Source organism: Brachyistius frenatus, unplaced genomic scaffold, assembly GCF_029030835.1.
Source record: "Brachyistius frenatus isolate BFR_SWC_R1_liver_20210118 unplaced genomic scaffold, ASM2903083v1 Contig_244, whole genome shotgun sequence".
NCBI lineage: Eukaryota > Metazoa > Chordata > Actinopteri > Embiotocidae > Brachyistius > Brachyistius frenatus.
Window position 1 is genome coordinate 283,260 of NW_027210843.1, and position 24,241 is coordinate 307,500.

The 24,241-nt window shown below is 44.6% G+C and overlaps 2 protein-coding genes and 1 non-coding gene across 5 annotated transcripts; 2 read left to right on the forward strand and 1 right to left on the reverse strand.

Annotated features, from left to right (window-relative positions):
* Nucleotides 1–144: 144 nt before the first annotated feature.
* xpot (exportin, tRNA (nuclear export receptor for tRNAs)) lies at nucleotides 145–16,132 on the reverse strand. Of its 3 annotated transcripts, none has more exons than XM_069720584.1 (25): nucleotides 16,030–16,132; nucleotides 11,579–11,730; nucleotides 11,379–11,461; nucleotides 11,157–11,213; nucleotides 10,990–11,059; nucleotides 10,660–10,878; nucleotides 9,706–9,890; nucleotides 8,776–8,944; nucleotides 8,440–8,676; nucleotides 8,267–8,305; nucleotides 8,128–8,190; nucleotides 7,685–7,809; nucleotides 7,201–7,345; nucleotides 6,788–6,907; nucleotides 6,610–6,704; nucleotides 6,146–6,215; nucleotides 5,818–6,056; nucleotides 4,833–5,118; nucleotides 4,559–4,748; nucleotides 4,129–4,245; nucleotides 3,856–3,971; nucleotides 3,730–3,777; nucleotides 3,567–3,638; nucleotides 2,944–3,000; nucleotides 145–2,868 (listed from the first exon to the last, which is right to left on the reverse strand). In XM_069720584.1, the coding sequence occupies exons 2-25, from the start codon at nucleotides 11,636–11,638 to the stop codon at nucleotides 2,842–2,844; spliced, it is 2,889 nt and encodes a 962-aa protein (XP_069576685.1). In that variant the 5' UTR covers nucleotides 11,639–11,730; nucleotides 16,030–16,132; the 3' UTR covers nucleotides 145–2,841. The 3 variants fall into 3 exon arrangements, with proteins under 3 accessions (XP_069576685.1, XP_069576684.1, XP_069576683.1); XM_069720583.1 differs by having other exon boundaries at nucleotides 15,946–16,132; XM_069720582.1 differs by lacking the exon at nucleotides 16,030–16,132 and having other exon boundaries at nucleotides 4,129–4,239; nucleotides 11,579–11,723.
* A 1,270-nt stretch (nucleotides 16,133–17,402) lies between these two features.
* rpl18a (ribosomal protein L18a) lies at nucleotides 17,403–20,327 on the forward strand. Its single transcript, XM_069720599.1, has 5 exons — nucleotides 17,403–17,477; nucleotides 19,021–19,200; nucleotides 19,411–19,540; nucleotides 19,800–19,909; nucleotides 20,186–20,327. Exons 1-5 carry the CDS (start codon nucleotides 17,460–17,462, stop codon nucleotides 20,276–20,278), a joined length of 531 nt encoding a protein of 176 aa, XP_069576700.1. The 5' UTR covers nucleotides 17,403–17,459; the 3' UTR covers nucleotides 20,279–20,327.
* On the forward strand, nucleotides 18,814–18,945 carry LOC138634038 (small nucleolar RNA SNORA68). The gene has a single exon (XR_011311931.1). It is a non-coding gene; the product is annotated as a small nucleolar RNA SNORA68 (small nucleolar RNA).
* Nucleotides 20,328–24,241: the final 3,914 nt, after the last annotated feature.

Sequence of the window (24,241 nt, forward strand, 5' to 3'; positions counted from 1 at the left end):
TTGTGCATCCAGTACAAAGACGTGTTTAGCTTAGCTTAGCACAAAGACTGGAAGCAGGGGGAACTGTTAGCATAGCTTAGCACAAAGACTAGAAGCAGGGGAAATTTGATTTTTTGTTGTTGTTGATTTTTTTGATTTAGAAAAGGTTAATTATCTTGGATGTTTTCTTGGATGTTTTCTTGGCTACTAGCGATCAGTTTTCCCTGATTCTAGTCTTTATGCTAAGCTAGGCTAAGCAACTCTGCAGTCAGAAATATAACGAATAACCATTTTTTTATGACTGTAGACAAAACCATCGAGTATTTTTAATTTGAATGAAACCATTCATGCTACGATTTTGTAATGTTAGCTAAATATGTCAACAACATCTAAGCCCAAGTTCCCCGACCGCTAAAAAATCTGAACTCTTATCGCCATGAAATTAGCATTGTGCTAATATTGAATTAGCTCGCATGCTAACAATTTTTTGCAAAAAAAATCAAGCTCAAGTTCAATTTTGGTTTTGTTGCTTCAGAAGAGCTCGTTTTAATAAACGCCATTTAAATGATCACCGGGGAAGTTTGAGGACTAATTTCAATCTGACATGTTGCAGTTTGACAAATTATTTATTATCAATTTAATTGTTAAAGTTACGAGTCTGGAGATATTTTATCAAATTGTTTTGTCAACAAATCCCATCTAATCATAACATTTGCTAAAAATACACTGAACAGCTGTTTCAGTAAATAAATGAGCTTTTTTAAAAATTATTATAAAACAAATGATTTTTTTTTTAAATATGTATGTTGATTTTGGTAGAAAACAAAGTTCAGCCACTAAAAAAATTAATTTGGTTTTCAACCTTTTAACGGGATCCGTTGACGACAAAATAAAATAAACTCCAGACTGATGCTTTACACCAGATTTATTCTGATTATTTTTGCCTTCACGACCACATTTAATTTAATGGAGCGCAACATTCAGGCACTTTTATTTTGCAGAGGTTTTTCAAAGGCAACATTTTAAGGAAAACATAGGAAATTTAAAGCCAAAAAAAGAAACTGAAGGCAAATAAACCGAATTACATGGAAATGCCATGAACGTATTTAAATGGCGTCGGCAAGACAACAGGAAGGGGCGGAGTCACAACATCCGGAGGTTTAAAGTTTCATCAGAAGTTTCTGTACAGAGTCGACGGTTAAAACGTGTTTCTACGGTCGGATGTCGTCGCCTCACTGATTGTTGTTGCAGGACAGTTTTAAACGTTTGGCAGCTCCTTCACAGTATCACTCGTTGCATAATCAATCAACCGATCAATCAACCGATCAATCAATCGATCAATCAATCAATCGATCAATCATCCTGAATTGTCACAAAACGTCACTTCAATATAAAATTCATCGAGTTGCTTCTGTAGATGGAAAAATTAATGTTTTTTTTAAATGAGCTGTACATGAACAAATTCATGTGTTTCTACGGAAGCCCATAAACGCCAAGAAATGAAACATATGGAATGAAAAAATTTAAAATGTCTAAATTATGAGAATTACAAGGTCAAAAAATTGAACGAGAATTGGTGGAAAATTACAACTTAGTCTAAATTAAAAGATAATAAGTCAAAGTCAAATGTTAAACTTAAAATATCACAATTAGAATTTTAATTTTACTGAATAAATTTTTACATTCAAGTCACAATAATGAGTCGAGTCAAAACTACAAAGTAAAGTCAACAATATCAAATTAAAATCATTATAAATAAAAAACAAAAAGTTAAAGTTAAAACTGATAACTTCAAATTATGACTTTTTAGTCCTAAATTAATTGTTCAGAAGAACAAGAACAAAGAGCTTTCAATTTTTTAGTTGAAATGTTTAAGGCACAATTCTGAGATTTTAAGGTCAAAATTGTGAGTTGTAAAGACTTGCAATTTAATTGAAATCAACTTATTAATATAACATATTAATATTTAAATTTTTTCTTTCCTGGAAGAAATGAGCTTCCGTACAAAGTTTCCAGATGGGAATGAATATTGAAAAAAAACTAAACCTCAGAACTTTATTTACATCTTTTAACATCTTAAATTCTTATTTACATTTTGTTCCTCCATTTTATGTTAATTTCCATCTGAAATTAAAAACATCCCAAAATATTCTGGGCACTCGCGTTTTTATGGTAAGCTAACGTCGTAGCGCCACGCTGAGCATCTCCATGCGACCGGGTAACAAACGTGGAGCGGCTGCGATAATACCGATAATATTTGAGGAAGATGAAGTTGGTGGAAGGCAGATGCACATCGAGTCGGGCTCAAACATTTCACTTCAAACAGAAAATCTGCCGTTTGTTTCCTCAGAAAAATAAAATCAATGCCACGTTTAAATAAAGATAAAACAAACAGCCCTTATTTTTTTTGTCCTTTCTGTGGCAGCAAACAAAGAATCAAAAACCTCAAATCTAGTTTTGAAATGTTTTCTACTGTAAAGGTCCGACTAGAGTAAAGCTATCGTTTCCTACCGAGAGGCGTTCCCGTCAGAATTACCGAGCGTTCTCCGACACGTCCGGCTTTACGTCTAAAAGCTTTTCCGAGTCTCGACTTCCAACAAAGTTCTCCACGTATTTCTGAGCTCCTTCGCGTGGCGTCTCGTCTCGTCTCGTCTCGTCTCGTCTCGGCAGCCGGAGGCGTCGGTCGGCCCGCCGGGCTTCCGTCCGTTCTCCCGACGGACCGGCTTCGTTATGCATTTACTGTTTAATTGCAAAAAGCAGCTCCTATGCTAAGTTCAGTGTTGTTTTTAATTGATAAGTGGCGAGTGCGACCACTTCCTGTGAAGAGTCCTTTCAGTCCCGGTGAACTTCCAGTTTTATTTGCTACAGCTTCGCTCGCTGAAAGAACGCCTGCAACCAAAGGAAGGACTCGTCAGTCGAACACGAACACGACCAGAAATAGAAATTTAATCAAAACTCTCGTACCTTAATGTAGTTTTTCAGGACTTTGAGGTCCGGCTGCTGAAGCACTTGACACAACTCCTGTTGGATTAAAGAAGAGGAAGAAGAGGAGGAGGAAGAGGAAGAAGTTGTGTTAACAGTCATGAACACGGTGATTCGAACACCAACCAGAATCCAGGTTAAAAAAAATTGTTTTCGAAAATTAAATAAAGAACAAATGGAAAACATATTTTATGCTTCTCAGATCCCAGAGTATCATGTTGTTGGTGTTTCAGCGTTTCAGGGTGTTTCTGTGTCTCAGGGTGTCTCAGCGTGTTTCAGGATGTCTCAGGGTGTTTCAGGATGTCTCAGGATGTCTCAGGGTGTTTCAGGATGTCTCAGGATGTCTCAGGGTGTCTCAGCGTGTTTCAGGATGTCTCAGGGTGTTTCAGGATGTCTCAGTGTGTCTCAGGGTGTTTTAGCGTGTTTCAGGATGTCTCAGGGTGTTTCAGGGTGTCTCAGGATGTCTCAGGGTGTTTCAGGATGTCTCAGGGTGTTTCAGGATGTCTCAGGGATGTCTCAGGATGTCTCAGGATGTCTCAGGGTGTCTCAGGGTGTCTCATGGTGTTTCAGCGTGTTTCAGAGTGAAGTGCAGGTGTGTGCTTTACCTGTGAGATTTCTGGTGACACCCGCAGAGAGGGCAGATACTCCTGCTGTAAGAACTGGATGAACTCCGGCCCCTGAAACAAACACATTAATATTAATATTAATATTAAAATATTCACATCAGAAGAAGAAAGTCCAAAGTTACTTCAGTAAAAGTGTTTGTACCCGTTTGAGATGAATCATCTTCAGTGTGACAGCACACTCCGACAGCGTCTGCAGAGGAGACGCAACGCTGTGAATGAACTGTTAAAATCACATGTTTTTCAGCTGGACTCTGGTACAGAGACTCACCAGGACCGTCTGAGCGTCTGAGAGGTCAAAGGTCGGTTTGAGAGGAGCCAGGAAACAGGCCGGGACGATGTGTTTGTAGATGAAGTCGGGGAAACCCACCATGCCGTCTTTACCTCCTGCAGCGTCAGAGAAAGAAAACAAGCGGCTAGCATCCAAGTTTCTAACGTCTAACAGTCGGAGAAGACCGAAGGTTTTTAACACCAAGACAGTTTATAAAGTGTGTGTGGGCGGAGCTATGTGTAGCCCCCGCCCCCAGCTCGTATTTCCACCCACCCCACAGCTCCACCAGCTTGGAGAGGATGATGAAGCAGGTCTTCTGAGCGATGGGGTCGGGGAAATCCACGGCGCCCTGAATGATGGTGAAGACGACTCGTTCGATGTTTTCTGCTCCTGGAAACAACCGTTAGTAACTAATCATACATTATTTTACATTATTTTATTTTTCAAACTCAGAGAAAAATTAGATGAAATGTTTGACTAAAATCAATGAGCCAGCCTGCTAGCTATTCGAGGGTCCCGTCTACAAACCGGCCCTCCAGGAGTTTAGATTTAAAACTTTATCACCTTGTAGGTCTTTTATTTTGAAAGAATCGACTTCAAAACCTTTTTTTAAAGTTCCTGTAAAGTTAAAAACTCCCCGACAGCTGCTACTCATCCTTAAACAAACACTTCAGTATGAATTTCTTCTCCTTCTGTTGCTCACCCTGGTTGGCCATCACCTCGTTCATCCCACTTCCTGTGACGGTCTGGATGAAGCAGAAGTAGCTCCTCCTCAGCATCTGCTTCTCCAGCGCGGCCGCCTGGTCGTTGTCCTCCGCCGGCCGCGCCAGCACCTCGAAGATGGCGAGCACCAGCGGCATGAACACCTGCTGCAGGAAGGGAGACACCTGCCGCTGCCGTGGCAACGGGAGGAGGAGGAGGATCAGCGTGCGGTCCTACGGCTCCGCCTCCGTTTCCAGTGAGTCGGCTCCGCCTACCTTGAACTTGGCGGTGATCTGGCTGATGAGCGGGATGAACTCCTGCAGGTCTTTGGCCTCGCAGTCCTTCAACATGTGCTCGGAGGCGGCGGGCACGAAGGGCAGCACCTCCTCCTCCAGGCAGATGATCATGCGGTGCAGGAAGGAGCGCACCGAGCTGCGCAGCACCCCCCGCTGGACGGGGCAGCTCAGCGCGGGCAGGAAGGTCTGCAGGCAGTCGCGGTAAACTTCGGTGCAGCCGCACTGCTTCACCGTCTGCTTGTTGCTGAACGCTTTGCTGGTCCGGCTGCAAGACACGAGGGCGGCGGTGAGACGTGACCTCATCGACGCTTCAAACATTTCGTTATTTTATTCTACTTCAACACCTTTTATCACCCGTTGTTACAGTTACATACTTTTAATTCCTCATGTTTGATCCTTCCTTCTGACTGACGCTAACTTTTATCTCCTTTCTAGTTTCTCTTCTTGTCATTTTCGCTTCTAATCCATCTTCTACATTTCTTTTGGTCTGAAATGTATTTTATTATTCTGGTGTTCACCCGTCTGTCTTATTATCGGCCTGTCACTCCAAAATGTACAAAAAGTGCTGCATAAATAAAGCTTTGATTGATTGATTGATTGATTGATTGATTGATTGGCAGCGTGTCTATCTGCAGTGATTCAGGCTGCGTTCAAGGCCCACGCAGGTTTCTGTTGTTTCTAACTGCTGTCTGTTTCACAGGAAACTCTGAAATATATTTGCTTCTACAAACACCTTTTGTTTATTTTTGGGGGAATTTTTAAATTGTTTCACTTTTTACTTGTGAAATCAAGAACAACTCAAACTTTCCATCAACACGAGAGAAAAGAAAATCAACAAAAAAAGTTAAAAGTTAAAAAGCTGCGACCAAAGAGATAAACCTGCACGTGAATGTTTGTTTCCGCTTCATAAACAAACCTTTTAGTTTGTCTTTACGTTTCATAGTAAACTAAACCTGCGTGTCACCTGGCGAAGCCGACGGCGTGGCTCAGACAGTCGGCCAGCGCCGCCTGCCGCTCCTCCTCCGTCTCCTGCGCCATCTTGGCGAGCAGCAGACGGAAGGCGTCCATCAGCGGCGTCAGCAGGCTCCTCATCAGCGCCTGCTTCCTCTCCGCCGGACTCTCCCCGTTCACGATCAGCACGCCCGCCGTCTCGAACATGAAGAGCTGGTCGTCGCTGGTCAGCAGCGCCGGGAAGCCGTTCTCCTGCTCGGAGGATGGAGACGGAGACGTGAGGACGGAGACGTGAGACCTCGCGGCGGGACGAGGACACGGCGGTTGCCGTGGATACTTACGGGAGGAGCGAGCTCCAGCAGGTCCTGGATCCTCGTCAGGATGTCCTCGATGAAGGCGTTCATGTGTTTACTGTCAACAAACAGCAGCGATGAGATCAGAGATCACAGAAACATCTGGAGGGAAGAAGTTTGACTCTTTTTTCAAATTCTCCAGATCGCAGCGCAAAAACCTGAAGTCCTGGAGGGATTATTCATCAAATGAAAACTAAAAAGTTTATTCGGATCATTTAGGATCCAAAACATCTGGTCACATCAGGTGGTATTAAAGAGTTCTCCTCAGTTCATTGTCTCTATGCTGCTCTTTTCTCTCAGCTCTCACTCTGCTTCTGTCGGAGCTTCTTCTTCTTTCTTCCCTCAAATGACTCCTGTTGTGATTTGGTTCTTTAATAAATAAATAAACTGAAAATAAAAATGTGATTTAATAGTGATATTGTGTTGTTTGACCCGGTTTGAGTTGAACTCACTGCAGAGTTTTGATGAACCTGGAGAAGAGGTAGGCGACTCGGCTGCGGACCTTCGGGCTGCTGTGTCTCAGTCCTCTTTGGTCCAGAAACGCCATCTGACAGCGAACACACCACGGTTAAAGAACTCGGACCTTAAATGTTGCCTTCAGGTTCTGTGACGGTTCCGGTCCGGACTCACCAGGACGTTGGGAATGTGCTGCGGCTCCACGATGAAGAACTTGTCGTACCGGACGACAGTCTCGAAGAACTCCAGAGAGACGGAGGAGTGCTGGTAGCTGCTGACGCTGCACGACACCAGCTGATCAACAACAACAAACACACATCAGCTGATCAATAACAACAAACACACATCAGCTGATCAATAACAACAACAAACACATCAGCTGATCAATAACAACAAACACACATCAGCTGATCAACAACAACAAACACACATCAGCTGATCAATAACAACAAACACATATCAGCTGATCAATAACAACAACAAACACATCAGCTGATCAATAACAACAAACACACATCAGCTGATCAACAACAACAAACACACACCAACTGATCAACAATAAACACACACTGAGTCCGGTGTCTCACCGTCCTCATCATGTCCTGCAGGGCGCTGGTCTTCGCCGTGTCTCCGGTGAAGTGGGCGCCGTGAGACGCCGGCAGCGCTTCTCCCAGCATGTAGAGCAGCCGGATGGCGACCTCCACCTCCATGAACGGAGCCGCCTGCCACGTCCTGACGGGGGAACACACGCCGACCGTTGAACAACAGTCTAACATACAAACAGTCCAGAGCGGTTTCCACCAGGAGGAACTCAACTTTCATCACCTCTTTAAACCCAAATCTGCTGCTACAAAGAAGATGATTCATTTCAGCTCCTGTTTCACCAAACACACAAACAAACAAGCACACAAACAAGCAAACAAACAAGCACACAAACAAACAAACAAGCAAACAAACACACAAACAAACAAGCACACAAATAAACACATGCGCGCGCACACACACAGACACACACAGACACACACTCTCTAATAGCCAGCAGAGCCGTTGACCCGTCGGCGTGTCTCTTACTGCATGGTGTTGGTGAAGACGCGGCGGACGGCCTCCAGCAGCAGCTCCGGAGAAACCTGCGCCAGCCGGTCCAGCAGCATCTTCAGCTGCTTCCTGTACTCCACGAACATCGCCTCGTCCTCGCCCTGACACACAAACACACAAACACTCTGTTCACCTCCGGGTGTCCGACTCAACTCACTTCAGAACAAACCATCTCCACCAGATTTGGCAAAATTCCTGCAATTTTTCCCTTTAAAAACATCGTGAACAGAAGCTCTGCTGACAGTATGACATCATAAAGTGTCCTTTCAAAATAAAACTGACTGACTGAATGTGATTTTAAAATAATTTAATGCTCTTATTTTGACTAGCAATTTTTTTTTTTATTCCCCAAAATCACAAAATCTAAAATATTTGATGAGAAAAAAAAAAAACCCAAAACCTTGAAGGTATAAACTCACCTCGTTCTCGAAGTTGTACTCGTCGTCGTACGTCAGTTTCTTCATCACAGCCAGCATGATGGCCTGAGGTTAAAAAACTGTTTTTAGTGATTCTAAATGAGCTGAACTCATAATTACGTGTATTTAGATGAGCGCTCACCTCGATGTTTGCTTTCTGCTGCTCTGTCAGCTGAGGAAGCTGCAAAAACACAGAACTTCAACATCACAAACTCATTTATTTCTGAACCCTAAAATGTCATGAAACAGTGAAACGTCCTCTTAAAGAGCGAATAAAGTGCCGTTGCACCGGTGAGTGATGTCATCAGGACTCGCCTGCTTGAGGACGTGCAGGTACTCGTAGCAGAAGCCGACGATGTTGGCCGAGATGTCGTCGTCCTCGTGCACCAGCAGCTGCAGCAGCAGCGGCACTTTGGCCTCCAGCGCCTGCAGCGTCTCCGCCGCCTCCTTCACGCTGCCTCCTTTGGCCAGCTTGGTCCAGCTCAGCACCAGACTCTGACCCATCCCGTTCACCAGCCGGGAGAACTTGGCCAGGAAGTCCACGTCCTCCTCCTGCCGGGGACGGGAACACGAAACGCGTCAGCCTTTTAAAAATCGCTCACAGGAAGTGGATCCTTCAGAGTAAAAGCAGGTAAAGGTTGAATGTCCGACCTGCTCCACGTTGAAGAAGCCGGCCGACTGCAGCACTCGACACAGAGACTCCACCAGCTTGGTTTTGTCCACCGGGTCCATCCCTTTGTTGATGATTTCAAACAGGCAGTCACAGGCCTCCTCACGGAGCTCCTCCACCGACATCTGGCTCAGCAGCAGGTTCACGAACCTGGAGACACACACAGACACACACTGTACACAACAGGAAGCTGTACACACACTGTACACAACAGGAAGCTGTACACAACAGGAAGCTGTACACAACAGGAAGCTGTACACACACTGTACACAACAGGAAGCTGTACACAACAGGAAACTGTACACAACAGGAAGCTGTACACACACACACACACACACACACACTCTACACAACAGGAAGTTGTACACACACACACACACACACACACACACTCTACACAACAGGAAGCTGTACACACAACGGCAGGACGAAGTGTGTCTTTGACGTCGTCCTGTTATTTGTCGTGTCTCAGTTGTTTATCGCATGTGTTCTTATCGCCATGACGATGAAAATATGATTCATCATCAGCTGACTTTTCCTCCAACATCAAGTTTTATTCATTCAACCTCAGCGCGACTTTCTTTAATGCGACTTTGTTACGCAGCAGACTTGCACTGATTTTTATAATCACGACTTCTATTCTCTCGACGCTAATGTTTAACTTTCTTCACACGACGTCAGTGTGCGACTGTTGTAAAACATTTATAAAATAATTTAGCTCGCTGAGACTAAAGAAACCAGTTTGAATTTTTTGGTTCTGCTGAACCAGAAAGCACCAAACTGTGTGTTTAAATAAAGAAACTCTTCGGTGTTCAAAAGAACCACAGACATGATTCCTAACAGACACTAACACCCCGTTGAGTTTCCTCTCATGGCCGATGGTTTGCTGCGTCGGTGTTTCGGCGACTGACCGGTCGTTGGCGATGAGGTTGAGCTCGATCCAGGACACGAAGGCTCCGACCACCTCCAGACACTGGCAGGTGAGCTCCGGGTGGGAGCGCTGGTACGTCTGCAGGATCTGGAACCAGGACTCCACCAAGCTCGGGATGCAATGCTCCCTCATGGCGTCTTTGATCAGCGTGTTCCTGCGAGTCTCCTGAAAGGGAAAAAAACAACAAAGTCTGTGGAGTCAGTTTCTGAACAGAAACAACGTCGACATATTCTGATAAAACCTGACATACTTACTGTTTTTTTCACTTTCACGAGAGATTCTCATTAATCCAGTTAAATGCAAATATTTTAGCTGTTTTTATTCCCAGAGGAAAATAACAACTAATAAACTAATAGAATAATTAAATAATTGAAACGCAGAGTACAGAGCGGTTCCAGTCTGACTCTGTTAAACCTGTTTTTTGTTGTTGTTTTTTTTAAGATAATTCTGCTTGTTCAGTAGTTTTAATGAAGCTTTTTACACGAGTAACTTCTGGGAGATTAAATGAATTTGACAATTTATTGACTATTAAAGCAGTCTGGGGTTCATTTAGTGCTGCTTTTTACTTGAGTATTTTTTATTTATACTGCCACATCACGTCGCTCCTCCGCGTAACGTGCTGTAAAAATGAGTTTAAAAAAAATCTCAGAAACTGTAAAACTGGATTTATTTCCCTTCTGTAAACATCAGATTATTTACTTTCACTGACAAACATACATGAAACCCTTCAGGACAAGAAAAAAATGAACTAATCCCAAACGTTGTGTTTATTCAGTTCCTCACCTGTCCCTCATTGTCCTCCCCTCCCTGCTGTATTTATAGTCTGTGTGCTCTTCTTTGTCTTGAAGTTACCTGTCTATATGAACCTGTCCTAACTGACTATCTAACAGAATCTCAGGATTTCCCCACCCTTTCTCAAGCCCCGCCCCCTCACCTCCGGCGTGTGCAGGATGTCCCGGTCCACCACCTCGGCGTCGATGGCCATCAACGTGCGCAGGTAGACGTCGACGCCGTGCGGGTTCAAACCGACCAGCGACAGGATGTCGTAGAAGAACTTGGGCCACAGCGTCAGGTACTCCATGATGAAGGTGAGGGCGAACACCTGCGCCGCCTTGTTCCTGATGAAGGGCTTCTCGGGCTGAGCGTTCATCAGCTGCGCTCGACGGAGAGACACGGTTAAGAAAACAGCAGGAAGCAGTCTGTACTTTCAAAATAAGAGGCCTCTTTGTGGGACACGAGCCCCAGTTTGAGACTCGCCGCCTACCTGAACCTGCAGCCACTTCATCAGAGTCTCTCTGATGAGCTGCTGCTGGACCGCCGTCAGACCTGCATGTCTGCAACACAGACAGGAGACAGGTGAGGACGGCTGTAACAGGTGAGACTAATCAGGATGAAGCTCCTCCTCCTCCTCCTCATCATCATCTTCCTCACCTGAACTTGATCTGATGCTCCAAAACTTGGAAGCAGAAGAACTTCACGTGATCGTCACTGAAACGACAAACATATGTTTAATTATTCAGCTGCAGGGTGCGATGACGTCACTGCAGGGTGCGATGACGTCACTGCAGGGTGCGATGACGTCACTGCAGGGTGCGATGACGTCACTGCAGGGTGCGATGACGTCACTGCAGGGTGCGACGGCCTGACACTCACTTGTAAATCCCTTTGGCGAGGGCCTCTGCACAAACCTCCCAGGCGTCCCGAGACTCCTTCAGCTGCTCAAAATAAGCCATGGCCTGAAAACAGAGACGTTCACGTCGCGTTATCGGTGAGGAGCGCTCGCTTTCACCACCTGAACAAACAACCATCAAATCCATCCGACGGCTTCCCCCCACACGGAGCTGCAGTCTCACCCTCTGCCTGTAGCGGGCGTCGGCGTTCGGGTTGAGCCCCAGCAGGGCCTGCTCGTCCATGACTGCAGACAGACCGGCAGGCCTCTCGTGGGTTAGCTTTCCTCCGCGGCTGCTTCTCTCCTCTCGGCTGCTATCGGGCGGATTTCTCTCATCTATCGGAGGAAAGAACAAACTGATCTGAAACATCCTGCAGTCTGTTACTGATCTGAAACATCCTGCAGTCTGTTACTGATCTGAAACATCCTGTAATCTGTTACTGATCTGAAACATCCTGCAGTCTGTTACTGATCTGAAACATCCTGCAGTCGGTTACTGATCTGAAACATCCTGCAGTCGGTTACTGATCTGAAACATCCTGCCGTCTGTTACTGATCTGAAACATCCTGTAATCTGTTACTGATCTGAAACATCCTGCAATCTGTTACTGATCTGAAACATCCTGCAGTCGGTTACTGATCTGAAACATCCTGCCGTCGGTTACTGATCTGAAACATCCTGCCGTCTGTTACTGATCTGAAACATCCTGCAGTCTGTTACTGATCTGAAACATCCTGCAGTCTGTTACTGATCTGAAACATCCTGCAGTCTGTTACTGATCTGAAACATCCTGCAGTCTGTTACTGATCTGAAACATCCTGCCGTCTGTTACTGATCTGAAACATCCTGCCGTCTGTTACTGATCTGAAACATCCTGCCGTCTGTTACTGATCTGAAACATCCTGCCGTCTGTTACTGATCTGAAACATCCTGCCGTCTGTTACTGATCTGAAACATCCTGCCGTCTGTCTGATCTGAAACATCCTGCCGTCTGTTACTGATCTGAAACATCCTGCCAGTCTGTTACTGATCTGAAACATCCTGCCGTCTGTTACTGATCTGAAACATCCTGCCGTCTGTTACTGATCTGAAACATCCTGCAGTCTGTTACTGATCTGAAACATCCTGCCGTCTGTTACTGATCTGAAACATCCTGCCGTCTGTTACTGATCTGAAACATCCTGCCGTCTGTTACTGATCTGAAACATCCTGCAGTCTGTTACTGATCTGAAACATCCTGCAGTCTGTTACTGATCTGAAACATCCTGCCGTCTGTTACTGATCTGAAACATCCTGTAATCTGTTACTGATCTGAAACATCCTGCAGTCTGTTACTGATCTGAAACATCCTGCAGTCTGTTACTGATCTGAAACATCCTGCAGTCTGTTACTGATCTGAAACATCCTGCAGTCTGTTACTGATCTGAAACATCCTGTAATCTGTTACTGATCTGAAACATCCTGCAGTCTGTTACTGATCTGAAACATCCTGCCGTCTGTTACTGATCTGAAACATCCTGCCGTCTGTTACTGATCTGAAACATCCTGCCGTCTGTTACTGATCTGAAACATCCTGCAGTCTGTTACTGATCTGAAACATCCTGCCGTCTGTTACTGATCTGAAACATCCTGCAGTCTGTTACTGATCTGAAACATCCTGCCGTCTGTTACTGATCTGAAACATCCTGCCGTCTGTTACTGATCTGAAACATCCTGCCGTCTGTTACTGATCTGAAACATCCTGCCGTCTGTTACTGATCTGAAACATCCTGCCGTCTGTTACTGATCTGAAACATCCTGCAGTCTGTTACTGATCTGAAACATCCTGCAGTCTGTTCTGTTACTGATCTGAAACATCCTGCGTCTGTTACTGATCTGAAACATCCTGCCGTCTGTTACTGATCTGAAACATCCTGCAGTCTGTTACTGATCTGAAACATCCTGCAGTCTGTTACTGATCTGAAACATCCTGCAGTCTGTTACTGATCTGAAACATCCTGCAGTCTGTTACTGATCTGAAACATCCTGCCGTCTGTTACTGATCTGAAACATCCTGCAGTCTGTTACTGATCTGAAACATCCTGCAGTCTGTTACTGATCTGAAACATCCTGCAGTCTGTTACTGATCTGAAACATCCTGCAGTCTGTTACTGATCTGAAACATCCTGCAGTCTGTTACTGATCTGAAACATCCTGTCTGTTACTGATCTGAAACATCTGTTACTGATCTGAAACATCCTGCAGTCTGTTACTGATCTGAAACATCCTGCAGTCTGTTACTGATCTGAAACATCCTGCAGTCTGTTACTGATCTGAAACATCCTGCAGTCTGTTACTGATCTGAAACATCCTGCCGTCTGTTACTGATCTGAAACATCCTGCAGTCTGTTACTGATCTGAAACATCCTGCAGTCTGTTACTGATCTGAAACATCCTGCAGTCTGTTACTGATCTGAAACATCCTGCAGTCTGTTACTGATCTGAAACATCCTGCCGTCTGTTACTGATCTGAAACATCCTGCCGTCTGTTACTGATCTGAAACATCCTGCCGTCTGTTACTGATCTGAAACATCCTGCAGTCTGTTACTGATCTGAAACATCCTGCAGTCTGTTACTGATCTGAAACATCCTGCCGTCTGTTACTGATCTGAAACATCCTGCAGTCTGTTACTGATCTGAAACATCCTGCCGTCTGTTACTGATCTGAAACATCCTGCAGTCTGTTACTGATCTGAAACATCCTGCCGTCTGTTACTGATCTGAAACATCCTGCATCTGTCTGTTACTGATCTGAAACATCCTCCTGTAATCTGTTACTGATCTGAAACATCCTGCAGTCTGTTACTGATCTGAAACATCCTGCCGTCTGTTACTGATCTGAAACATCCTGCAGTCTGTTACTGATCTGAAACATCCTGCAGTCTGTTACTGATCTGAAACATCCTGCCGTCTGTTACTGATCTGAAACATCCTGCCGTCTGTTACTGATCTGAAACATCCTGCCGTCTGTTACTGATCTGAAACATCCTGCAGTCTGTTACTGATCTGAAACATCCTGCCGTCTGTTACTGATCTGAAACATCCTGCCGTCTGTTACTGATCTGAAACATCCTGCAGTCTGTTACTGATCTGAAACATCCTGCAGTCTGTTACTGATCTGAAACATCCTGCAGTCTGTTACTGATCTGAAACATCCTGCAGTCTGTTACTGATCTGAAACATCCTGCAGTCTGTTACTGATCTGAAACATCCTGCAGTCTGTTACTGATCTGAAACATCCTGCAGTCTGTTACTGATCTGAAACATCCTGTAATCTGTTACTGATCTGAAACATCCTGTAATCTGTTACTGATCTGAAACATCCTGCAGTCTGTTACTGATCTGAAACATCCTGCAGTCTGTTACTGATCTGAAACATCCTGCAGTCTGTTACTGATCTGAAACATCCTGCAGTCTGTTACTGATCTGAAACATCCTGCAGTCTGTTACTGATCTGAAACATTCGCGACCGAACAAACACACGATGCAGCAGATTTTAAAATTCAGGTTATTTTTGTTTTTTATTATTTTATTGACGACTCAGCTGTTTGTGGAGACTGAAGTCAAAGTCTGGGATTCATTTATCAAATCAGGAGACATTCTTGTTCAGAAGCAACGGGACATTTAAAAAAAAAAAAATGCAAATAAGATGATGTTAATAATAATAATAAGTTTCTAATGAATAACAGCCCTTTAAAAAAATGATAAATTTAACATTTCGATTCCATTGAAAACATCATTATTGATTAAAAACAGAATAAAGACCAATCAGTCCTGTTGACAGATAAACAGGAAGGACTCGAGCCGAACCGGACCGTGTTAACATAAACTATCCCGCATTCACAGGTACATTAAACCCTGATTTATTCCGGGTTTACCGGTGATTTATTCCGGGTTTACCGGTGATTTATTCCGGGTTTACCGGTGATTTATTCCGGGCTTACCTGTGATTTATTCCGGGTTTACAGGTGATTTATTCCGGGTTTACAGGTGATTTATTCCGGGTTTACAGGTGATTTATTCCGGGCTTACCGGTGATTTATTCCGGGTTTACCGGTGATTTATTCCGGGTTTACAGGTGATTTATTCCGGGTTTACAGGTGATTTATTCCGGGTTTACCGGTGATTTATTCCGGGTTTACAGGTGATTTATTCCGGGTTTACAGGTGATTTATTCCGGGTTTACCGGTGGAACAGACATCCCGACACGTAGCCAACACGTCCAGCCACGACATGTTTACACCGTAAAACCGTGACTAAAAACCGGAGCTGAACCGGACCGTGACTCCGGACCGGGTCGGTGTCCCGTGTTAGCGCTACCGGCTAACAACTAAGAGCTAGCGTTTAGCCGGTTAGCCGCCGGAGGAGCTCCTTCTAACGGGACAAACACACCGAACCCGGCCGGTGTCACGCGGACGGTCTCCACACCGGGCGGTACCGGTAGTGTGGGAGCAGACAGAGCAGCTTTCCGGTGGTTGTATCCCGGTTCATCACGGCCCGGTGACGCTACCTGCTTGACGTCTCTCGCCTCCTTCAATCACCGTCAGCCGTTTCTTCTCTGAACGTGTCCGACCGGAAACACCGAGCGGCTCACCCTCCTGAGCGCCTCGTCCCGCGGGGCTCGGAGCTTCACGGTGCCGCGGACAGACGCATGTCGGTGGGCAGCGGCGCGGCGTGTCCGCGCGGTTCTCATCCGGGTCATGAGCCCACATCCGGGTCATGAGCCCACATCCGGGTCATGAGCCCACATCCGCCCACAAGAGATCCAGGCGCGCGACGACAAACATCCAGAAAAACGACGTTTTTTTAAATTGATTAAAAAAAAAGGACAAACATCCGATATAAAACATACAAAAAACACAAGTACCAAGAAACAGGCCAGAAATATTTAAAATAAATACCAAACACATAAAAACAGAACAAAATGACTGCAATCATCAAAAACAAGAAAAACAGTAAAAATAAACTGCACATGTATTTTTTTTTTTTAAACAGAATTTTGTTTTAAATAACCGTCAACAGACACCTCTCTACTTTTAAGATTGAACACAAAAGTTTAACATTTATTTTGTAAATGTATAGAAGTAAAGGGACTATGTGGACGTAAATGTGTTTTTGAACTATATTTCAAAATAAAAACAGAAAAGCATTAAAAATATCCTTTACATTTATGGGACTATAATAAATAAAACAGGCGTCATTTAAAGGCAGACAGGTGCAGATGTAAGAGGGAGTTTACCTTCTCAACAGAATAAACATGTAAACTAAACAGGAAGTGTTCTGTTGCCAATAAGTTTTTAGGTAGGAAGGTAGGTATATACTTTATTAATCCCCGAGGGGAAATTTTTTCGCCACAGCAGCATACATACAGGAGCAATAATAGAAACAATAGAATAAAATAATAATAGAATAGAATAATATAATAGAAAAGCAATCAAATAAAAAATATAAATATAAAATATAAAATGCACAGTACATACAGTATATATACAGTACATTAAATATCTATATATATTATATACAACAAACTATTTACTCTGTATTTATTTACATTCTTTATAATTGTATTATTATAACATTTTATTTCATAAGTACGCTGAATTATCTGTTAACAGTTCCTTTTTGTTTGCTCCACTGGATATGCAGAAAACTGTCAGAGTTACTTTGAAAGTGATGAAAACCTTAAATCGTGATGATTCTCAGGCAGGTTCCACTTGGTTCCACTTGGTTCCACTTGGTTCCACTTGGTTCCCCTTTAAGTCACATTTAAATTGCCTGATAAATTTGACATATGAAGTTATAATGATGAAATAATGTTAAAATAAAAACGTAAGTGTTGCCGCAGCGGAACGTTAAGTTGGGGGATGTGTTTGTGGGTGAACTCCTCGGACATGTGTTCCGGCTGGTTCCGGAGCTGTTCCCCCGCCCCGCCCCGCCCCCCCCCCCCGGTCTTCCGTCCTCTTGACGTCCTCTGGCTCCGCCCTGCTGCGTCCTCTTTTCCCGCAGCAGTGAGCGAGAGACACCATGAAGGCGTCCGGCACGGTACGTAAAACCTGATTTGTGCCGTTTCATCGCGCCGCAGACGAACAGCGCGGAAGATTGATCGAAATAACGCGAAGTTGGTTCGATTCGTGTTGAAATGTTTCTAAAAAATCTTCATTAAAGCGGGAATTTAATAATTTTCCGTCTCGTGCTGTTGCTGCTCCAACATGGCGTCCGCGGCACCATGTGGACGGCGGGCTGTTGAGTGACGGTTACAGTCCGCACGGAAAACATCCTCACTTTTAAAATAACACAAGTCACAGTCGGTGAGATATAAAGATTATATGTCGGTGAGATATAAAGATTATATGTCGGTGAGATATAAAGATTATATGTCGGTGAGATATAAAGATTATATGTCGGTGAGATATAAAGATTATATGTCGGTGAGATATAAAGATTATATGTCGGTGAGATATAAAGATTATATGTCGGTGAGATATAAAGATTATATGTCGAGTTCAACTCCGGTTTGCGGCAGCAGACTCGGCTTTACGTGGAAGCTAACATTAGCCGCTAGCGTGTGTTTCTCGACGTGGACTTAAACACGTCGTAAGTAGTGAAGTACTTCAATTTACAGAAACTTTAAAGTGCCGATGCATTGATATGGATTTATGGATTAAAGAAAACACCCGAGTTTAGGAGCTCGAGGCTCAGTTTTTGTCGGGTGAACTAGTTTTTGCAGAACACCGGTTTTTTCAAATGTGGTTCTGTCAATGTTTCAGCCATTAAAAACTCCCGCTGATACAAACCGGGTTCTGCACAAAGAACGAAGCCTGAACTCGAGTTAACCTGATCTGGAGGAACATGACGTCCAGCAGGACAAACTTAAACATACCGCACTTTAAACGTCCAGAGATTCAAGGCAGGAGAACCTGCAGGAGAACCTGCAGGAGAACCAGAACCGGACTCATTTCACGTTCCTCCACTGTCCCAGTGAGTTGGTTGTAGTTGTCTGTACATCAAGGCTTCATCACATCCAGGAGATAATAACGGACAACTCCCTTATTTTTAATGGGACAAATTTGACTTAAAGTAGATAAATACACGGTTAAATATTTATTATCAAAAATATTCAAACCTTTTTTGTAAGTTGTGTTAAAACCTGTAAAACATTGCAAATAAATTACAGATTGAAACTGACTTTACAGGTTTTAAAGTTTATTTAAAGGACTAATATTGCTGGCACTGTCCCTAAAATGTACCTTAAAAGATTTAAGAAACAACAAAACTGTGTTTACAGAAGTGTTCAATACTTTTTCTTTGCTTCTATTTGCAGTAATGTAACTTTAATATATATATATATGTGTATATATATATGTATATATAAAACCCTCCTGCACCCAAACCCAAAGGCCCCGCCCCCTCAGTGGTGGGCTCTTGTCTGGTGTGCGAACAGTGAACTGGTCCTTGTCGCCTTTCTCTGCTGCTGCCGTGCCTCTGAAAGTGAATCCAAGGGTCAACAAGTCCAACCTCCATCTTTAAAAACACCCTAATAACCTTTTTTACGCGACTCACTGACTCATTTTCTCTCCGGCCGCAGCTTCGGGAGTACAAAGTGATCGGGCGTCTGCTGCCCTCGGCCAAGAACCCGGCGCCGCCTCTGTACCGCATGAGGATCTTCGCGCCCAACCATGTCGTGGCCAAGTCCCGCTTCTGGTACTTCGTGTCCCAGCTGAGGAAGATGAAGAAGGCGTCGGGAGAGACCGTCTACTGCGGACTGGTAGGTGGAGGAATTCAAGTTCAAGTTCGGCAGGAAACTGGATTCATCACTGACACGAGCTCATTTTCTCAGAACATGTCCCATGAACGCCTCTCATGCGGATGCTATAATTTACTGAGTTCCCTGAATGCGTCAGACGTTGGCTGTCGTGTGTTTTTATTCTGTTGTATAAATAGATGTTTAAAATCTGATTGTTTCGTTGTCGTCCAGGTTCACGAGAAAACTCCTCTGAAGGTGAAGAACTTCGGTATCTGGCTGCGCTACGACTCTCGTAGTGGAACCCACAACATGTACAGAGAGTACAGAGACCTGACCACCTCCGGAGCCGTCACCCAGTGCTGTGAGTCAACAACAACAACAACAACAACAATCATTAATAGCAACAATGCTGCAGCTCAGATCTGATTCTGGGTCATTTTTTAAGTCGGAACCGTAAAAGATCCGATCGGAGGTTCGGTTGGAACGTGATGGCGGAGAGTTCGTGAAGATTCAGGCGGCTCGCCGTCGAGATGAAACCTGTGAGGAAGAACCTCCAGTCTGGTTCTGGTCCCGGTTCTGGTTCTGTTGGGTCTCCATCAACCGTCCCTGCTCTGTTTCAGATCGGGATATGGGAGCTCGCCATCGCGCCCGCGCCCACTCCATCCAGATCATGAAAGTTCAGGTCATCGCTGCCAACAAGTGTCGCAGACCGGCCATCAAGCAGTTCCACGTGAGTCTCCTCCTCCTCCTCCTCCTCCTCCTCCTCCTCCTCCTCCTCCCTGAACCCGGCGGGTCTCTCTCTGGTCTGCCGCCTCCTTCGTCAGCGCCAGTTTAAAAACCCGCCAGACAAAACAGCCAGATTTCCTCTTCCAGATTTCAGCTTCCATCTTCAAACCTGGCGGTTCTGAAACTGGCAACAGACGACTGTTTTATATCTGTGGTTCTGTTCTGAAAACGTTCTACAGGTTCTGTTCTGTTCTGTTCTGAACCGGTTTTCCTCTTTCAGGACTCCAAGATCAAGTTCCCGCTGCCCCACCGGGTCCTGCGGCGCCAGCACAAACCGCGCTTCACCACCAAGAGACCAAACACCTTCTTCTAAAAGAACTTTTTCACTTTGTGGGGGAAATAATAAAAATAATCTGAGAAGAGTCGCCGGGTCGTTTGATTCCTTTAAGATCTGTTCCATCGATGATGATGATGATGATGATGATGATGATGATGATGATGATGGTGGACATGATGCTTTGCACCTTTTCCATCACTTCCTGTTTCCACCAGGTGGCGCCGTGCAGCTTCATGAAGGTCTTCAGACTTCTCCGAACACGTCTGAGGAGAAAATTTAAAAACTAGAAATGAGTTTCTTAGGAACACCTTCACTGGTCCGCATAAAGATGGACATTTGAAAATGAGAGAAAACTCAAAAGAACATTTAGAAAAGTTTTTTATAGGTTTTTTTTTTTTTTCCCATTTGACCCATAAAAACTTGTTATAAAATCAAATTAATTTTAACTGAACATGCAGATTATTGGTTTTAAAAATCATCTTTAATCACAACGTCTGACTATATGCTGACCCAGGGGTCAAAGGTCAGCACCTGGCTGTGAAGCTGTTGCACCGGCTGTCCACACGGTGGCGCTGTTCTCTAGGACACGACGGTGGAGCGGCTCATTAAATGTTGAACGATTAGAGCAGAAATGAAAAGTCTCAACTGTTCAAACTGATGAGTTCCTGTCAATAAATCAATAACTTTATTGATTGTCAGCGTTCAACGGTTCCATAAGAAGCTGTTTGTCATCAGATGATTTGAAACTAAGAATTCAGAGTCCTTCACTTCCTGTTCATTTCATTCTTCGACATTTCATTTCAAATCGATCAATTTTATATTTTTTGGCATCAATCAATAATCACAGATTTATCACAACAGACCTGAGAGGTGTCTGAATGTTGGGTCTCTGTTTATTTTAAAGAGGAGGAGGAGATCAATGAGGAGGTACAGGTGGAGGAGGAGGAGGAGGTGGAGATCAATGAGGAGGTACAGGTGGAGAAGTAGGAGGTACAGGTGGTGGAGTAGGAGGTACAGGGTCAATGAGGAGGTACAGGTGGAGGAGGAGGAGGAGGTGGAGATCAATGAGGAGGTACAGGTGGAGGAGGAGGAGATGGAGATCAATGAGGAGGTACAGGTGGAGGAGGAGGAGGAGGTGGAGATCAATGAGGAGGTACAGGTGGAGGAGGAGGAGGTTTCTGGGAGCAGACTGATGTTTGGTGGCTGCAGAACAAAAGAAAAATCCTCCGTCAGTGAGTGAAATCTTTTTTCTCTCCGTCAGTCGTAAACACGTGAAATGTTTCAGATCAGAAACGTCGTCGGTTCTTCCGACCGGTTCCAAACCGGACCGGAGCGCCGACGGCCAATTAATAATTAAATCCTCACATCCAGCCGCGTGTTTCTGAGTCGGATCCAAACGGAACATTTTCCATCGTTGCCTCGTGACAGGAAGTCGGTTCCTCAGAAACGAGTCGCACACAAAGACTCAGTGTTGCGCTGCAGCTTTTTATTGTCGGGATTAAAACGTCGTTTGGTTTTACGTTCTTCGAGCCTTCGAACTCTCCGACGCCACAGAAAGTCCAAGTTACTGCGTCCCAGCGGAGCTCGTTGTTGGACGACGACTCGGAGGCCCTTAAAATGTAACGGCCCAACGAAATGTTTGAAACGTTGCGACGTTCGCTGCCAAACGACGTTTACGCAGAAAATAAAACTGCGTTTTAAACGGATATTTAATCGGTTTCTGAGGGAAGTTCGGTGCCGAAGGTCTCAACGCTAAAACAACCGCGTCTTTAAAACTTCCTACGCCCTTAGTTCTGTGTGTTCTCAGTGGTTCTCAGTGATCCTCAGTGGTTCTCAGTGGTTCTTAGTAGTTCTCAGTGGTTCTCAGTGGTTCTCAGTGATCCTCAGTGATGCTCAATGGTTCTCAGTGGTTCTCAGTGGTTCTCAGTGATCCTCAGTGGTTCTCAGTGGTTCTTAGTAGTTCTCAGTGGTTCTCAGTGGTTGTCAGTGATCCTCAGTGGTTCTTAGTAGTTCTCAGTGGTCCTCAGTGGTTCTCAGTGATACTCAGTGATGCTCAGTGGTTCTCAGTGGTTCTCAGTGGTTCTCAGTGATCCTCAGTGGTTCTCAGTGGTTCTTAGTAGTTCTCAGTGGTTCTCAGTGGTTCTCAGTGGTCCTCAGTGGTTCTCAGTGGTTCTCAGTGGTTCTTAGTAGTTCTCAGTGGTTCTCAATGGTTCTCAGTGGTTCTCAGTGGTTCTCAGTGATCCTCAGTGGTTCTCAGTGGTTCTTAGTAGTTCTCAGTGGTTCTCAGTGGTCCTCAGTGGTCCTCAGTGGTTCTTAGTAGTTCTCAGTGGTTCTCAATGGTTCTCAGTGGTTTTCAGTGGTTCTCAGTGGTTCTCAGTGATCCTCAGTGATCCTCAATGGTTCTCAGTGGTTCTCAGTGATCCTCAGTGATCCTCAGTGGTTCTCAGTGGTCCTCAGTGGTTCTTAGTGGTTCTCAGTGGTTCTCAATGGTTCTCAGTGGTTTTCAGTGGTTCTCAGTGATCCTCAGTGATCCTCAGTGGTTCTCAGTGATCCTCAGTGGTTCTCAGTGGTTCTCAGTGATCCTCAGTGGTTCTCAGTGATCCTCAGTGATCCTCAGTGGTTCTTAGTAGTTCTCAGTGATCCTCAGTGGTTCTCAGTGATCCTCAGTGGTTCTCAGTGGTTCTCAGTGGTTCTCAGTGATCCTCAGTGGTTCTTAGTAGTTCTCAGTGATCCTCAGTGGTTCTCAGTGATCCTCAGTGGTTCTCAGTGGTTCTCAGTGATCCTCAGTGGTTCTCAGTGGTTCTCAGTGATCCTCAGTGGTTCTTAGTAGTTCTCAGTGATCCTCAGTGGTTCTCAGTGATCCTCAGTGGTTCTCAGTGGTTCTCAGTGATCCTCAGTGATGCTCAGTGGTTTTCAGTGATCCTCAGTGATCCTCAGTGGTTCTCAGTGGTTCTGTGATCCAGAAGCTGCAGGACGTGTTGGCTGTTGGTGTCAGATCTTCAGGAGCTGACGGGTGGAGACGAGGTCGGCCGACTCTGAGCGTTGACGGAGGATTAACGTGGCGCCGGCCCACTTCTGGGTCCCGAAGACTCGTCTCACGGATCTTCAGATCCTGATGAAGTTTCTGAGCCGCAACACTTTCAAATCTGAAATTCTCTTAGAAGATAGAAAACCCAACAAAACTTTACTGTTTCTGTTTCCATAGCAACTTCTCAACATTTTGAGATTTCTCTCGGCGAGAGAAAGTCTTTAGTTTCAGCAGAACAAAAAGATTCGAACTGATTATAAAAGTACAAATTCAGCAAAACTTTGTTTCTTCTTTGCCTTCCCGGTTTGGTTCAAACACTAACGTGCTGCTGCCCCCTGCTGTTCTGTCAGAGGTACATCAGTGTTTAAACAGCTCATTACAACACCATGCACGCGTAAACTCTATCACATTATTCGTCTGTTTAATGCATAAAACATTGTTTTCAGAGCAAATTTCTTTCACTGAAATCAAACCTCAAGTTTTTAAATAAAAACACATGAACAGTCAATAAAATGATTTGTTGGTGGGTTCGACTTGGAGACGTTGCTTCTGCATGAACTGGATATAAAAGAGTTCGTAGCTTCAGGTCTGTAAAATGGTTCTGATCCAGAAGTGTCTTCAGCTGCAATACCAGCGAGTGCCACTAGAGGTCGGCTCCAAAAAGCCTCCGGCTCCATAGACTCCCATTCAACTTCTCTCATCAAATCCAAAGTGAATAAAATGTGTCCATCAGTTATCTCGGTGTTGTTAGCTAAAGTCACTCCTTCTTCTTAGTTTTCTGGAGGTCCATCTGAAAATAATCCCTCATTCATTAGAAAAGAAGATTCAAGAACACCTGGTTTTGGGGGCGTGTCTGTTTGATTGACAGGTCTGTGGTGCAGTCAGGTTACAGCTATCGGTGGGCGGGACGTAGTATCGTCAGGTTTCCGATCAGATCGGTCAGATCCACCGCTGGCTCCTCCCCCAGCTCA

Excerpts from the sequence above, each read along its gene's own strand:
- xpot (XM_069720584.1), bottom strand. The coding sequence starts at position 11,638 with ATGGACGAGCAGGCCCTGCTGGGGCTCAACCCGAACGCCGACGCCCGC. Across the intron at positions 11,462-11,578 it reads ACGCCCGCTACAGGCAGAGG|GCCATGGCTTATTTTGAGCA; the intron begins GTGAGACTGCAG and ends CTCTGTTTTCAG. Across the intron at positions 9,891-10,659 it reads ACATCCTGCACACGCCGGAG|GAGACTCGCAGGAACACGCT; the intron begins GTGAGGGGGCGG and ends TTTCCCTTTCAG.
- rpl18a (XM_069720599.1), top strand. Across the intron at positions 19,541-19,799 it reads CGGAGCCGTCACCCAGTGCT|ATCGGGATATGGGAGCTCGC; the intron begins GTGAGTCAACAA and ends GCTCTGTTTCAG. Across the intron at positions 19,910-20,185 it reads CGGCCATCAAGCAGTTCCAC|GACTCCAAGATCAAGTTCCC; the intron begins GTGAGTCTCCTC and ends TTCCTCTTTCAG.